This window comes from Strix aluco, chromosome 5 (assembly GCF_031877795.1).
Source record: "Strix aluco isolate bStrAlu1 chromosome 5, bStrAlu1.hap1, whole genome shotgun sequence".
Classification (NCBI taxonomy): domain Eukaryota; kingdom Metazoa; phylum Chordata; class Aves; order Strigiformes; family Strigidae; genus Strix; species Strix aluco.
In genome coordinates, this window is record NC_133935.1 from 89,092,726 (window position 1) to 89,109,498 (window position 16,773).

The 16,773-nt window shown below is 63.2% G+C and overlaps 1 protein-coding gene across 7 annotated transcripts in view; it reads right to left on the reverse strand.

Moving 5' to 3' along the window:
* SHANK3 (SH3 and multiple ankyrin repeat domains 3) overlaps positions 1 to 13,998 on the reverse strand; it is a 350,787-nt gene extending 336,789 nt beyond the window's left edge. For all 7 annotated transcript variants that reach the window (XM_074828192.1, XM_074828195.1, XM_074828198.1 and 4 more), the window contains exons 1-2: positions 13,951 to 13,998; positions 6,738 to 7,061 (exon numbers count right to left, since the gene is read on the reverse strand). In XM_074828192.1, coding sequence (XP_074684293.1) covers positions 6,738 to 7,061; positions 13,951 to 13,998 — 372 coding nt within the window. The remainder of the gene's footprint in view (positions 1 to 6,737; positions 7,062 to 13,950) is intronic.
* Positions 13,999 to 16,773: the final 2,775 nt, after the last annotated feature.

The window sequence follows — 16,773 nt, forward strand, 5'->3', positions numbered from 1 at the left end:
CCCCTGTCTCTGCTCTGCTCTTCCTTTGGGGAAACAGCGCGGCAGGTAGCATGTTTTACAGACACAACAGCCCTCCTTTGCAAACCGCCTGGTCAGAACCAGTGTCCCTCTGCAGCACCCAGAGTCACGTCCGCGAAGGCACCGCAGCCCCCCCCCACCCGCCCTGCGCTGACCCCCCCACATCTCCCCTCCCGCCGCAGGCAAAGCTGCACGGTCCCAGTGTCTCCAGTCCCAGTGTCTCTGCCGTCGGTGAGCAGCTCGCTCAGCCACAGCTCGTGGCCAACGCACCCCTGCCCGCCAGCTGCAGGGACGCAGCACAGGTACTGCGGGACGGACTGCAGCCGCGCTCATGGGCTCGGGGCACAGGGAATTCAAATCACACCCCGAATGAATGGCAAGGCACGCCATCCCCCAGCAGCCTGCCTGCCCACCACCAGTCCTGGCTAAGCAGAAGTTTAGGAAAACTTTGCCTATCTCTCTTTTAGAATATATTTCTTCACCTCCCTTGGCTTAAGAGAAGAATCAGTGCTGTATGCACTGGTTTTCAGGCTCCTCTTTCATTTGCATTAAGGAGATAACAAACCAGAATATTAATCTGAAGTATCAGGTGACTGAGAAGAAGGATGAGGGCAGAGCCTCCTCTGCAGCCACAGAGGGAAATGAGCAACTCTATCCCGCAGCAGAGGGAGGGCCCGGCCTCAGCAGAGACATCAAACAGCCTCCCACAAATGGAGCTGGGTGGTCCCACTCCTACAAGACCCTTGGTCAGGCAACAATTCCTCCCCAGTCCCCCACACATCACCAAAGCCCTTCGTGGGGAGGAGCCCTCCCGCAGGCCAGATGCCAGCAGAGGAAAGCTGCGCCAGCCCCGCTGCCTGGACACCACACGACATCCTTCCAGAGGATGCAGGTCCTTCAGCATCACCCAGGCTTTCCCGGCTGTGACACATCTAACCGGCCACACTTAGCACAACCCCTTTTGCCGATGAGACCAAACAGGGCTGCAAATCCACCTCACTGGCTGCTATCCTGCCAGCCTGGGAACCGATGATCTGGCCTGACATTGCGCTGGGCTGTCACCACAGGGCTGCTCCCACACATGCCAGGAGAGCAAGCGGCTCCCTCTGGGCACTGCCCGCTCTGCCGGTGCTGCTGAGGCGCAGAGCCCCCCTTCCCAGCGAGACACCCGACTGCAGCCCCGTGCCCCTCCAACACAAGCTGCTTTCTGTCCCTCCTCCCAAATTAGCACCTGCCCCTCAGACGGTCTCTTGGCTCTCAGGATCACTCTTCCCCTTCACTACAGCACCAACTGTCCTTCCTCCTCCTGCCAGGCCACGGACATCAACTGTCCTGACTTTGCTCACCCCGGCGCTCCCAGCAGACCGGCCACCCCCCTTGCACCCACCATCCCCCAAAACCTGCCACAGGAGCACAGCACCCACAGTCTGGGCGGGAGGAGAAAGAGCTGGGGTCCCACCACAGCGGACCCCAGGGCAGGCTGGGCAGCCCAGGCACCTCCCAGAGAGCTCAGCCCTGAGACACCCAAGGACCCTGGTACCTGAGAGTCCTTCAGAAACTGCTGAGGGGACGGAGGGAGAGGAGGCAAGGACCCAAACCTGAAGCAATGAGATGTACCCGCCTTGGGGCACCTTCCTTTCCCCAAACACTCGCCTTGAGTGCCCCAGCTGCCACACAGAGAGCTCACAGAGGGGAACGGGGGACAGCAAATTTGGGGCACCAGGAAAACCATCCAGCTAAGCAGTAGAGCCGCCTGCCAGGGGCCATGCAGGACAGGACTCATCAGGCTGCAGGGCATCCTGTGGCTCCTGGCCACAGTCCTGGGCACTCCCCAGTGGCACACAGGAGCAGTGTGTGCCAAGCCCTGCTCGTCTCGTATAGCCCCAGCCCCTGCCCAGGACAGTCCACAGCCCCATCGCCTGCAAGGCTGCCCCATGCCCCCCGGCTTCGGGAGCCACACAACTCCCCGGGGCAGCTCTGTCTGCCAGAAAGGAGGGCCATTTGCAAGCTGTCGGTCAGTGCTCCGAGAGGATTACAGCCAGTCCCCAGCAGAGCTCTTCACCTCCACAGCAGGACATGAGGAAGGGAGTATCCTTTTGGTAATTAAGATGTGCTCCCTTCCCATCCCAGCACACCGCTCCCCGGTTTCTGCACCGCGGAAGGGCCCATCCTTCTGCCCATCCCCACCTGCCCCCCTGCACCTCTGTGTGGAGTAGGAGACGTGTCCTGTTCCTCCTGTGTCCGGGTTCCATTTCTCAAGCTGTTTCTATGGGTGTAGGGCAGCTTAGCCCCTCTTCCCTGAGCTCGGAGTCGGTGGAGGTTGCTCAGACCATTATTTAACCTGAAGTGCTGGCCCATCATTAGGATATAAACAGCGATGTGCCTGAAGAGACTGCCTTTTCAGAGACAAGGTCACAGCCTCGGGTGGAGATTAGCTCCCAACAATGGAAACCACTAACAGTGAATTCAAAGGCTTTCAGCTGAATAAACACAGTGATGGAGAGTTGCAAAGGGACCTGAAAGAAACTTGGAGACGACTCCAAGAGAGCTGGGAAGCTTGAAAAGTCACCTGCTTCACCATCTAAAAACCCACCCGGAGACTCCAAACCCTGACAGAAGACATGAACAAACTGAACTTTACCCAGTCCTGAAGTCCTGATCTCTGAAACGCTGGCAGCTGATGGGTCTGACTTGCTACTGAGAAGCTACCAGCCCACCCTGTGCCTGAAGAGCCCAAAAGAGACAATCCCCCTCTTCAAGCAGAGCTTGCTATAGCGGCACCCGTGGCTCACCAGCTACGTGCTGCAGCTGCGAAGCCTGACCCAGAGCCCCAGGGGCACCCGTGGGATGAGGGTACGGGGTCACTTCAGACTGGGCCAGGGCTGGACCAGAACCCCTTCAGCACTTCAGCCCCTTGCTGTCACCACACAGTCCTGCAGAGGCCAGCCAGCCCTGTTTGCCTTGTGTTTGTGCTCATCCTAGAGCCTTGGATGATCCCTGATGCGTGTGCCCCATCACTCTGAGCCACCTCAGAGGCAGCGACGGGTGTTCCTGCTACAAGGCAGGCATCTGACTGCCTCTCCTGCCGGTCCCGCCAGGGTCCTGTGCCTTGTCCCTGACCACAGAACATCCTTCCCTCTCCTCAGCCCGCCCGAGCCCCAGTCTGCACCCACGGGCTCTGAGATCCCTCCTGGGGTGCAGACACTGACCCTGGCCCCGCACAGACCCACAGAAGCGTCCGCCGGGGAGAGCCACTGCCGCAGCAAAGCCAGACAAGCAGTGCAGCAAACGCAGGGGAAGGACACTCTGGGAAGCTGCCTGTGCCTCGGGGTCTTCCCTGTCCTGTGGACACAGACTCGGGGAAACAACAGCTCCGCAGCAGCTTCTCTGAAGTGCAAAGGCCTATCCCAGCCCAGGGAAAAGCGTCTGAGCAGCAAGAGACCATGCCAGGAGAGGGGTCCCCCCTGGCCAGAGAGACAGCCGGCCCCTGCCCTGTCACTGCCCTGCCACTGTCCTGCCACTGTCCTGCCAAGCCGCAGCAGCGCTGGAGGGAGAGCTGGGCTCGGGCCAGCCAGGTGCCAGCACAACACCCACTCACTGCAGGGAGGAACAGGACCCGTACGGGCCAGGAGCCGGAGCAGGGAGGAGGTCGAGGATCCTCACTGCTCTCCAGCTGGGTGACACCAAGATCCCTGTGCCCTGTATGAGGGGAGGAGGCAGAGGACACACACAGCTCTAAAGCATCTGCCCTGTGAGCTCCAAAACTTCCTCCAGCACATCCCAGAGCGCCTCACGGATGAGGCAGGAGTGCAGCAGCAAGCCCAGCAGTGGCAGATGTGACAGGCTCAACTGCTCACTTTCGCCTTGTCCCCTTTCACACTGTCAGGCCCCACCTGGCTGGATGTCACCTTGCAGACAGGGACCAAGCCTCTCTGCTCAAGGTGCCAGGAGGGAGCACTGTGAGTGCCCGGGTCAGCGAGCTGATGCGTGGGGACGATGCACGTGAGCCGTGGGAAGTTCCGGACACTACACAGCTCCTAGCGATGTGTACTGTCAAGCAGCTGGGTTTTTCCTGCCTCCCTTCATTTAAGTGACAGTACCCCAGCTGGCACAGAGGAGGAGTCTGCAAAACAGGCAGTTTCTATTTGGGAAGTCAGCCCCCACCTGAGCCATAAACGCAACAGCCCTCTGCAGCACTGCTTTGGTCTGAAAGAAAGGATGTCCCTGCCACCAGCCCAAGCACAGGGGGGGCTGGCTCCCCTCACCCGGCCACCCCACTGCCCTGCTGCCCACACCTCCCTGGGGCAGAGGTGCTGTCCTGGCCCCCCACAAGCACCGTGCACGACCCGCCAGCTCCTGCCACCCGCCCTGCCGAGCCCAGCCTGGAGCGGCAGCTGCCGTGGGCTCCTTCACACATCGGCCAGGCTGGCGGGTGCGGGCTGCGCTTCCCAGGGTGCGAGCGCCGGGGGGTTCTCACCTGCACCCCCAGCACTGCCCCACGTCCCCAGCGCACCCCACTGCACCTCTGCCAGTGCCCGAAGCGCTGCCTGCCTGCCTCGCTTGGCCCTCGAGGGGAGCAAGACCACCAGCCCCCAGTCCCAGGCAGCCCGCAGGGCTCCCTGGGGGTTCCTACTCTGCTGGCTCCCACCCCCAGCCCACCGAGATTGAAAACAGAAACATTTCCACTCCTCAGCTCTCTGATATGCATCTGCCCCTCGGGGAAGGGAGACCTGGGCGGGAGATTCCTGCTTTACAGATGCAAAGATGCTCTGCTTTGCATGAAGTGCCCCGTTCCCCCCACTGCCTCGGGTGATCTTCGGTCTCCCCAGGCTGAGCTGCTTCACTCTGGGACTGTCCCCGGGTTGCAAGGAGGAAAGGGGGGGGGGGGGGGGTTCCAGCTTCGCTGCTTCTTCCAAAGCCCACGCACACTCCCAAAACAAAGACAGGGAAGGGAGGTGCGGCGCGGTGCCCAAGAACAGCAAAGCAGAGGTGGACTCCATGGCGATGTGCAGAGCAAGGGCCCTCCCCGACAGCCTTTGGGCCCTGCCCCGTGCTGCATCACAGCGGGCCCCGGAGTGCGGGCTGGAGCAGGATGAGACCCGGGTCTGTCCTCGGCTCGGGGACGGGTGGGTGCAGGGCGGAGCGGACATGGTACCCCCGAGCCTGGCTCAGCCCCCGCAGCGGCTGGGGCTGGAGGGAGCAGGTATGGAGCCCGTCCTGCAGCGCAGGGTCAGTCCTGGCCGGAGCAGTCCGTCCTGTTCTAACACAGCAAAGGCAGCGCTGCCTCGCCGGCCCCTGCGCTCCGCGGCCGAGCCTGCAGAGCTGTGCCTGCAGCCTGCCAGCACCCCAGCCCCGGCGCTCAGCACCAGCGTCACCCTCCTCTAGCAAGTTCTCTGGCCCAGCCGCTACCCCTCCGCCACCCAGCAGGACCTCCACGCCGGTCTCCACAAGGGAACCCTCTCCCCACCCAAGAGGAGTGCTCTCGCTTCTGTTTAGTCCCCTCCACCCCCAGCAACACTCTGCTCGCCCCATCTGTCTCCCCTCAGCCCTCATCCCCAAGGGGCACCCCCTCTCCTGCCCACAACGCCTCGTCCCAGAGCACAGCCCACACTCTGCCGCTAGCAAACACCCTTCGTTAGGGCCACGGTTACCACAGCCCTCCAGCCAACACACCCCCTGCACTCACCAGGCTCAGGCTCTGAGCTCTCGCTCCCCCCCCAAGCACCCCAGGTGACCCCCAGCACCTCCCGCTCTGTGACAGCCACCCCACATCCCCGCGGTTCACTGCCAGACCCCCGTTGCACCGGGGAAACCACCGGCCCGCCGAGCCACCTCGGGGCCACACGCACTGCCCCATGCACAGCCACCCGCCGACACGCCGCAATGCCCGCGCTCTCCGCGTCACACCTCGGCTCCCGGCGGGTCACGCCGGCACATCCCGCCCGTGCCACCGGCACCATGGCCCGGCACAACAACCCCCCCGGTACCGCTGCCCGGCGCAGGGGTGTCCCCAGCACCCCCCGGCGCTGCGCCCGGGCCTGGCATCTGCTGTGGTCCCCCAGCACCCGCACACGGCTCCCCGCACCCTGCTGCCCACAACCCTGCCCGCACCACCTGCCCGCACACCCTGCCCGCACCACCAGCCAGCCAGTGACCGGCTGGTCCCAGCACCGCGGGTCCATTCTCCCACAGCCCGGCCCAGTCGGTCCCGGTGCCGGGGCAGTACTGGTACCAGTACCATGCTGGTGCTGGAGCGCCCCGAGCTGCGCCCGCTCCTCGCGCCCAGCCCCGCCGTCCCCCGCGCTCAGCGGAGCGCAGCCCGGGCCGGTGCGGGGTCCCGGCGGGGGGAGCGGCCCCCGCCCGCGGCCACACCGGGGGCCCCGGAGAGCCCCGGAATGGCCGCGCTGTAGCCGGGGCTGCCCGGCCCGTTCCGCCCCCGTCCCCGCCGGGCTCCGCGGGGAAAAGGGGAGCAGGAGAGTGGGGAGCGGGGTGATGGGGAATGGGGTGATGGGGAGTAGGGCAGAGGGGGAGCGGCGCGATGGGGAAGGGGGTCCCGTCCTGCCGGGCCCGCGGCCGGCCGCCCCCCCTCGCACCGGTGCGAAGTTTGCCGGGCGGTGCCGGAGCAGCCGCAGCCGCGCAGCCGGGGGGGGTCGGGGCCGGGGCCGGTCAGGGCGTGGGTCGGGGCCGGGGCCGGGGCCGGGGCCGGGGCGGTCACTCACCGTCTGCTGGAGGTCGGGGATGCCGATGCGGACGACGATGGCGCGGGGCTCGGGCTCCTCCATGCGCGCCGGGGCCGCCAGCCTGGGGGAGCGGGGCCCGCCGGGGCCGCGGGCCGGGTCGAGCCGCGTCTCCTCCCGCAGGCCGGCGCCCGGCTCCCCGGCGGCGGCGCGGGGATGTCGCTCCGGCGGCGGCTCCGGCGGCGGCGACTCCGGGCTCTCATGCTGGCTGCCGGCGGGGCTCAGAGGCATGCTCCGTGCGGCGCGGCGGGGCGGCCGGCACCGGCACCGGCACCGGGGGCCGCGCTCACAGCCCGCCCGGGGGCCCTGCGGGGTGAGGAGAGGCGGTGAGAGCGGCCACCCGCGGGGGCACCCGGCTGGACCCCGCGGGGGACCCCGGCGGGGACCCCCACCCTGCACAGGGCCACCACCCCCCCATTAGGGACCACCCCCCGGCAGGGGCAGAGCACCCCCACGCTGGGTACCCCCGGAGAGACCCTGCAGGGGACCCCGGCCAGGACCATCCCCTGGCAGAGGCCCGGTGGAGGACCCCCACACTCCACCCAGGCCCCCCCACCAGGGACCTCGTACAGGACCCCTGAGTGCCCCACACGGCGATCCCCATCTCAGGGCCCTCACCCAGGAACCCCCAACGAACCACGCAGGAATCTCGCAGAGGCACCCCGTAGGGCTCCCCATGGCAGGGACCCCATGGCAGGGACCCCCTGGGGACATCCCCCCCACAGGGATCCTCGTGTTGACGCCCTTGCAGAGGACCACCCCCACCCTACGTGGGAATCCCCATGTCAGGGACCTCAGGCAGAAGCCCCACATCATGCAGGGATTCCCACATGTGCCCCCACCCCACCCCCTGCACACCCCAGAGCCAGCACAGAGGGTCTGGAGGCCGTACCCTGGGGCAGGGGATGGCTTGTCCCCGCTTCTGGGGCCTGCTCTGCTCCTTCAGTCAACTCTCTTCTCTCCACACCCCCACCAGCACCCGCAGTTCGTCCCAGCGGCCCTGTCCCCCACCTGCAGCCACGATCCTCCATCCCCACATCTGCCCCAGCACAGCCGGAGGGGCTGCCGCCTCCCTCCCCACCTGGGGGTGACTCGTGGGGGAGGCTGGACACCAGCAGGACACGCAGGTTTGACCGGGGGGGGCTCAGCACCCTGCCTGCCTCCGGGCTTTATGGGGAAAGCTCTTGACTCTGGCCCTGTGAACAGTTCATCCTGTGGTCGCTGCAGCGCTGCCCACTGCGAGGCCCCTGGTACCCTGCTCAGAGGCTGTCACACACACCCCCCCCCGGGTGTGTCTGCACACACCCGCAAACCCCCGGCCTGGCCCCGAGGCGGCGGCTCCAGCAGCACCTCCACCAGCCCATCAGATGAGAGCTGGGGCTCTCTGCCAGGGGGTTCCCGAACTGGCTCCTACTCGGACAACAGGATGCAGCGGGGCCCCTGTGCCAAAGTTTTGGGAGCGGGAGGATGGATGACCAGCGTTTCCACCCCTGGGACCTGTCTCAGTCAGAGCAGCCACATGTGCACATGCTGGAGTGGTGGCAGGCGCAGCTACCGTGAGCTCCAGCGTGGAGCAGAGACAAGCAGCTGCCACCACGGGCTGCGATTTCTGCCGGTGTCCCCGACAGTGAGGGCTAATTAAAGCCAGGAGGACCTGTCGGCCCAGCAGGTCAAGCCCTTGCTCCCAGGCAGGGACCGGCCAACGACTGCTCTGCCAAGAGCTGATGGGATGCTGGGCTGAGCCCTGCGGGACTCTGCACAGGGCTGTGTCCGGTCCACCACGGGCTGGGATTCAAGACTTTAATCTACGTGACAATCCTTAAACAGAAATAGCCCCCAAACCACTGAGAGCTGGAGAGATTTACGGTGTGGCCTGGATCTGTTCAGGAAATGACTAATGGGTCTTCCTCCACCCTCCCACCCTGAGGCCAGGGGATGGGCATTAGTGAGAGCCTGACTCTGCCCCGGCGGCCCCAGGCAACTCTCCCAGCTGGAGCAGCATCTGCTCAGCATCGGCCTCGCACCGGCAACCAGGTGAGAGGAGAAGGCTGCGTCCACAGACCTGGAGTTCGGGGTCACAGGGGGAGTCTAACGGGTCCTGGAGCACGAGCCCTGCAACTCCGTGGCACCAGTCCTGCAACGGAAATCATGGCTTGACCATGACAAACAATGAGATCAGCCCAGGAGCAGCTGGCTGGTCTCCGGGCTCCTCCTTTCCTTCGATCCACACCTGCACCCCTGCGCTGGAGAGCCGCAGGTCCTGTCTGGCTGCTGCTGCTTCACAGAGACAAGGACCAGGGAGTGCCCAGCTTCTCCCGCACCCTGGACTCCCACCACCCCAGTCTCCCAGAGCCACCTCAGCACGGGCCGAGCCTTTGTGCCCGGACAGGAGGACATGGCGCCAAGACAGTTTCAGTCATCCCCAACCAGTCCCTTTTTAAGGTATGAGAAAACGTTCTTGCTCAGCAGCAAATCAAGCCCAAACCGTGCCTTTCCAGGGTGCCTGTCCCACAGCAGCTCCCGGGGTCTGACAACACCTCTCTAGCAGGGCACTGGGGTGAGAGGAGACGAGACTGGTGGCATTGGAAAGCCTCCAGCTCCACAGAGCACCCAGCGGGCCCCTGCGTCTGCCTGGGACCCACCAGAACTGCAGCTCCGCAGAGCACGTGCTAGGGCCAAGCAGCTCACAGGTCTCAGGCGAAGGGATGCAGGCTCTGAAGCAGACAAGGCCACCTGGCAAAAGCAAGGGCTGCAGGGAATAGGCTGAGCTCTGCAGCTTTGAGTCAGGGACACCAGGGACGAGGTGGGGCTGGGGAGGGGACAAAGTGGATGAAAGGACAGTGAGTCACAAACAGCCAAGAAGGAGCCCCCGGCTGAGGTCTCTCAAGGCACAAAAGACAAAGGAGTAAGAGTGGTCAGGAAGGGAGATGGCAAAAATATCCGTAGAACAAAGGGCCAGAGAGGGGAGCATGGAAAGTCTGAACTGGAAAGCCAGCTGCCATGGCCTGCACATGTCAGAGTCACACTGAACAGCTTGAGGCCGAGGGAAGGAACCTGCAGCCACACAAGTGCAGGTTCGCGGGGCCTCTCCCAGTCCGCCACCAGCAGCAGGCCGGCGTCCCGAGGACCGGCGAGGGTGGCTCCGTGTTCAGGGAGGCTGGCCTGTCCTCGCACGCACGCTGAGACATGGCAGGACCCGGAGGCACAGTGTACGGCCAGGCGCTGAGGAGCGCCCAGCACCCTGCGGCAAGGGGCCGGGACCACGCAGACCCTTGGCAGGACCATCACGACCCACACACAACCCTGAGAGCCTGTGGTCTCGAATCACGACAGCTGACGCCCCGGCGCAGGAAGCAGGGCTTAGGGAAGCCGCGTCCATACGGAGGACATGGTGCATGTGCCGGCCGCCCGGCAAGGCCAGGAGATGGGACAACAAAGGGCCCTTGTTGGAAGCCCTGGCCTGGGATCGCTGCCGAGGCCAGCAGCTGCCGTGGGACGGGAGCTGCTCCTGGCCTGGAAGTGGCCCGAGGCCGGACGCAAAGCGAGTTGTCACCGGTGCTGTTCAGATACTGCCGCGGCTCGGCGCGAGGACTGGGACCTGGCCTGATTTTTAGTAGTGACTTGGAGGAAGGGCTCAAACAGCACCTTAACAAAACGTGGTGTGAAACTGGAAGTAGGCAAGTGAAAAGGCCCTGAAGAGATTAGAAACAAGAGCAGGAGGAACATGACGTTCTGCTTGGAAAAATGCACGTAGTAAGGAGATAAATATCAGAAATACAAGCGACACATGGTCTGACTGCACCCCGTGGGCACGCATCCGCCCAGAGGCGGGCGGGCCCTGGAGCAGATGGGACAACAGCAGCGCACACTTGTGCACGCCCTTGCAAGCAGCAGAGCAGGAACGGGGCAGGCACGTCCACCTGCACCCTCACGGGGCTGGCGAGGACCTGCCAGCTGAGGAAGCCCGGAGCCAACCCAGAGGAATACTTTAGGGGTGGACCCTCTGCCCAAGGCCTTGGGGAAGGATCGATCCCAGGCTCTGCCCGTCACCTCTCCAGAGCCATGCCCGTGCCATGCGGGGGGGACAAGCCTCGCTGACAGCAGCCACTGTTCTGCACAAGACCCCCCAAACGCTGCAGCTTCCCTCTGACTGCATGCTGCCACAGAGGCTCCCACCCGCGGGTGTCCTCCCTCCGACACGCCGCCGCACAGGGCCTTAGGCGAGAGCAAAGCCGCAACTGTTCTGTCGTGCTGCCTCCGCCAGCACAGCTTCAGCCACCCCAGGTACCACCCTGCGGCAACAAACCGATCAGGCCAGGATCTACCCCTAAATCAGCCCTGCAATGGGGCGTCACAGCGGGCAGAGGTGGCCCCGGCCCGCGGCCTCTCAGGGAAAAATCTCCCTCCGCCCGCGCTCCACAGAGCCCCTGCCTGTGCTCTGCTGCCCATAGTTCTCTTCAACTATCGCCGTTCATTGACTTTACTTCTTTCCTTTTTTTCTGTCTTGTTATTTCACTAGGGGGAGAAATTAAATGCTCCAGATGGCAATTGTCAGGATTATTCTTGGTTTTTTTCCCAATCTTCTGGTACCTCATTAGTTCCCAATAATGTTTAAGACACAACTGTGAATGGTTGGAAAAATGCACTGGCCACCCCCACCCCCAATCTACATTACAGACTTGCAGAGTCATTCACATTCATTTTCTCTTATTAAATCAACTTCTCAGCTGAGGAAAAAAATCACTTATCTTGAAAAAAGATACGAGTTGAGTATCTTAGAAATTATAATCCAATGAGTCTTATTCTAACACCAGGAAAAACGGATGAAAAAATCATCAAAGAGAGTTATAAAATCTTTCAAGAAGATTTTATAGTGACAGGAACAAATCAGTAATGCTTCCATCAAAGAAAGTCACGCCTCACTAGTCTAGCAGAGCTCCCTGCATGTGCCACCAGGAGCACCAATAAGTGAAACCCAGAGTAGAGCAATTTATTTGGATTTCCAAATACTCTTTGCAACAGCCCTCACAAGAAGTTGCAAACTCCAGCCGCCTTTACCTCTTAGGCTGTGACAAACAGCGTTCCCTGATGGCCTGTCCTGCTCTCCCCCGCGCCCGGTGTTGCAGAGGCTGAGCTACGTCCCTGCCATCTCCCCCAGACCCCTCCGTCAAGGGCAGCTGTGCCATGGGGACCATCCCACGCTGCGCTGCCAAACCCTGCTCTGGCACTGTCAGGGTTCTCCATCGGGGCTCCAGGTCCCCCCGGGTTAGCGGCAAGGCAGAACCACGGCCGTCACTCGGTTTCTCACTGAATGACTCTTCCTCTGGAGGGAAGCGTCCAGCTGGGAGAAGCCTGGGAAATGTGCAGTGCTGGCACTGCGGTGGTGGGGCCTAGGAAGGTGCAACAGGTAAGATCTGAAGAAGACGAGCAGTCCCAGGGCATGGTAAGAGCAGGAAGAAGCCAAGGCCCTGGCAGCACAGGTGCCAGCTAGAACCGCTCCTGAGCCCGGGGAAGCTGGCACCTCCGGGGAGGAGGGAAGGTGCTGCCACTTGTCCTGTGGCAGGGTGAAGCCAAAGGGAGCCCAGGAGGGGTGCAAGGACCTGCAGCTGCTGCCAGCACTGGCACCAGGTCCTGCAGCCTGGGACAAGAGCCAGAGCCAGGCAGCGCCCAGCTGTGGCGGGGTGGGAGGTTGCTCTGTCCATCCTCAGGGACAGGGCTGCTGGCACACCCGGTGCCACGTCTGAAATCCTCCTACCAAACTCCTTCCTCCAGGTCTCCTCTCACTCCCTCTCCTCTTCCTGGAAAGCTGCTTTAGACCCTTCTTCACTGTGATGGTTAGAAATGGCCTAATTTCTAGCCCACACATTCACGGCTAGTTTACCCTACTCTTGCGTCAGCATTGTCTGTTAGCCTGTGCAGCTCTTCTCTCCTCCTTTGTTTATGTAAGTATTTATATACATATCAGAGACAGCAATTAGATCCACACTCAGACTTCACTTTGCAGACTGAGCAAGTGCCACTTATGTGATCTCCTCTTGCTCAGCCGACCCTTCCCCCAGGGACACACCTGGAGGGACCAACAGGCTCCAGAGGGGCCCCGGTCACAGGGATCAGTTGCAGGTTGGATTCATACTTAAGAGATGCAAAATAACACACTTCAGAAGGAGTCCTGTGCACAGCTCATGCCTTTCCAGGCTTCAAAACCCTTGTTGCCCAGAGCACGCATCGCAGGAAGGTCTCAGCTCCCGCCCCAGCACCAGTCCCACAGATGCCAACTGTCTGCCAGGGAGCACTGGAATCGAAACAAGCGTAATAGCAGCCGACACTTCCACAGCGACAGCAACAATCCTTCCAGCATCAAGGGAGATCTGACAAGTCTCAGGATGGGGGCAAAGCAGAACCGCACACCTGCATCCTCCTCTGTGGGGGCTGTTGGCCACCCAGGCATCGTGGTCACAAAGACCCAAGTGGGTCAGCCCGCCCCCAGCCACACTGTCCTGCACAGACCTCCAGCCACCGGTCTACGACGGTCAGCGATGCAGCCTGCCTGGGGCTGGCAGCCTTCCCCGGCTCAATCAGGGTTAAATTCCCTCGCCTCACCCGTGCAGGTGCACCGCCTCGGGCTTTGCCTCTCCAACACCCATCGACTCTGTGACTCCGGAGAGACCCTTTGAGGAACAGCGACTCTGGAGACACACAAGTGGGAGCATCTGGCTCACAGCATCGCCCGGTGCCCGCGCAGAGAGGGCCAGAGCTCCGGGCACGGTGCAGGAGGCTGCAGGGCTGTCCCTGCTGGGATCGCTGGGAACCAGCCCTGGGGCTGCAGGAAGAGCTGCCGGGGTACTGCCTCTGCCTCACTGCTGCTGAAAGGACCAACTAGGACAGACTTCGCCTGACTTACTCCAGATCAGCTGCACCGGGACCTGCGCCAGCACCGACCCTGCCCTGCCAGACCCTGCAGATGCAGCCGTGGAGCCCCTCTGGTGACCCGACGCGACACTTGCTCCAGCAGCTCCCGCCCCAGACTCCGCTCCTGGAACAGCACTGAGCACAGCCCCAGCTCTGCCTGCAGGCGCTGTGCAAGCTCCTCGGCACTCCCAAGTCCTTCCAGGACCAGGGAGCCCTCGGTCACATTTAACAGCCCTGCTCGGAGCCCCCAGCCCTCCCGCACCACTGCAGGGGGTCAAGCCCTCACCTCAAAGGATTGGGGAGCGTCCGCTTTCGCTGGGCTGGCAGTGCCCATGGGACGAGCAGAGTCGTCCTCTCCCACAGGCCAGACGTTACTGATTTACCAGGGGCGGCTGAGGCTGGAACGGGCGGTCGATAGTTGCAGGCACTGCGGGAGGCTCGGTGGCCTCAGCAGGGGGGGACGGGGAGCGGGAGGGACTGTGCCGCTCTGTCCCCACCACAGAGCCTGAGCTCAGGGCCCCACGCGGGGTGTCGGGAGTCTGGGGCTCCCCCAGGCCACCGACCCTGGGCTGGTCCTTAGTATCCCACCAGCTCCATGCCCGGGGCTGCCAGGCAGGGCCCTGCCCAGAGCCAGGGCTCCACGACACCAGAGCCGTCCTCATCGCTTATCTGGGCACAAGCAGGTCAGCCAGCCCCGCCGTCTGCCGTGGCTCCGTCCCAGCCCCACGTGATGGGCAGCACAAAGCAGTTGGTACCAGCCCAACCCTGTCCTTTGCCACCACTGCTTGTGTCCTCCAGAACAGACCCCTGCGGGCAGGGGCAGGGGCAGGGGCAGGACTGTACTTACTGTGGCCCCAGAGTGTGTCAGGACACACAGAGCTAACGAGGAGAGGGAGCAGTGCTCATTGATCAGCCTGCGTGTGGCCGCAGTGTCCTACAGCGCCTGATGGGTAATTCTCCTGCCAATTGATTTTCCCTCTCCCTGATCACCAGGGTCAGTGTGTCACTGGGGACGTGCGGATGATTAAAGGGCAAGTCCTGCTCGTGGGAGCAAACCCACTGCGCCAGCGCTCAGCTTTCTCAGGGTGACGGCAGAGCGGTGCTGACCCCAGCGAGGGGCTGCGGGGTAAGGAGCAGCATCCTGTGCCCACACCAGCGCAGGCCCAGGAACGTCGGGGCTCATCTGTGTCTCCGAGTGTCCAGCAAAGAGGCCAGGGCACCCCTGAACTCCCCCCAGCACACGCACACGTGGAGGCAGCTGCAGTGCATGGCTGGTGGCGATTTGTAGGGGATCCCATCCACAGAGTTCTGGGGCAATAGTCGTTGGCACAGGGATTCCTGAGAGTTGTCCTTAATTAGCTGTCATGCTAATAGCCTGTAGCCCCTCACCGCCTGCCCACATCTGCTGCAGGAGAGGAACCTGGTGCTCGGCCGCAGGAGCCGATTCCCCGCTCAGCCGAAGCAAAGGCTTCCCACTCACTCTGGGCATCGGCCCTGCTGGAGCCGACTCCAGCCCAACAGGACAGACGGTGGCAATCCCTGGCCCGAAACACACACGCTTCCCCCTGGCCACAGCCCTGCACACGCTCCTGGCTGCCCACCTCCCACCGGGTCGTGCGTCCCCAGCCCCAGGACGCGTCCACACCGCCTGCCCCGTCCCTGCCCCATCACCCCGTGGGGGCCGCAGGACTGCTCCCCATGCGGCCTGAGGGGCAGCACAGCTCCCTCTGCCAGCCTGCGCAGGGCAGAGCAGGAGCCGGCAGCCCCAGCCAGGCCCCCCAGCCAGGCCCCCTGGCCACCACGGCAGAGGAGCAGAGCCGGGATGAAGGAGCAGAGGCCAGCAAAGCCCTGCTCTGTCCCTGCAGTCCCCGCATGGGGTACAGTGCTACCCGGTGCCAGGCACACAGCACCGAGAGCAGCTTGGGGCTGCACAGCCACTGCCAGGCTCAGGCCAGCCCGCTGCCTGGCCCCGTGCCCCCATCCCTTGGCAAGCTGGGCCGGCAGGACAGCGGTCTGGCGGGCAGGACAGCGGTCTGGCAGGCAGGACAGCCCACACCTGCTGTGGCTGCACCACTCAGGCATGTCTGCAGCAATGCTGGGACACGGCAGTTTGGTCCTTGCCCCCACCCCTGTGCACTCACTTCCACCCCCGGGCTGGAGATGCAGGCACACAGGCAGCCCATGCTGCCAGCTGGCCCAGGGAGCTGGCCCAGGTTAAAACCAATCCCATTTTGTCCTGACAGCTTTTAGCAAGGGCAGCTCACAGCTCTAGCTGTTCCTGTAAAGCAGAAGTGTCCACAAACAGTGACAAGAGCAGGAACGAGGGGCTGGGGTGGGAAGTCTATAAGCCAGCCCTATCAGACTGCACACACAGTCCTGGCCACAGCCCTGCCCATACACGTGGCCTCTTAAATCCGGGTGTCTGCCACACACCCACCTTTCCGGGTCTGTCGCTTGCACTCTGGCTGCTCTCCCACCCTCTCTGAGCCAACCAGCTCCAGGCCTTGCCCAGGAGCAGCTAACCCTCTGGCAGTTTTGAGTTTGTAGCATCCCAGCCTCATTCCTTGGGCTCTGTGCATCCTTGCTTGCCCACAGGAAGAACATCCCTGTATGGGGCTCCAGGCTCCCCCAGAAGCAGCAAGACACAAGTGGCTGCCCTGGCCACGGTCAGAACTACCTGGACGTTGACCACATGAGGACAGTCCCTCGAGCCTCCCAGCTTGGGCTCGCTCCAGTACAAACCCAGAGTGCAGAACCACTTCCCAGACATCCCCTTTCCCTCTCCGACTGACCCATGTCTCAGCTCTCCCCAAGCTCTTCATCAGAGACGGGGCAAGTCCCCGCTACTTCCTGCCCCTCCCGCCCCTACCCGTCCAGGTTCCCTGCGAAGCATCAGCGACTGCAGTCCTTCCTCCACCCTTCCCGCTGCAGCAGGCACTTGGAATCAGCCCCGTGGGCCACGCAGCACCTCAGCCTGTCCCCACCAGACCCCACCTCAGGGTGCGCCTGGCTGAAGCAGTTAACAGAGCCTGGGGAAAGACAGAGGCGGCTGAAGACGCTGAAGCTCGCAGGACCTACTCCTAGGAGTAGGCAGCTGGGATCCACGGGC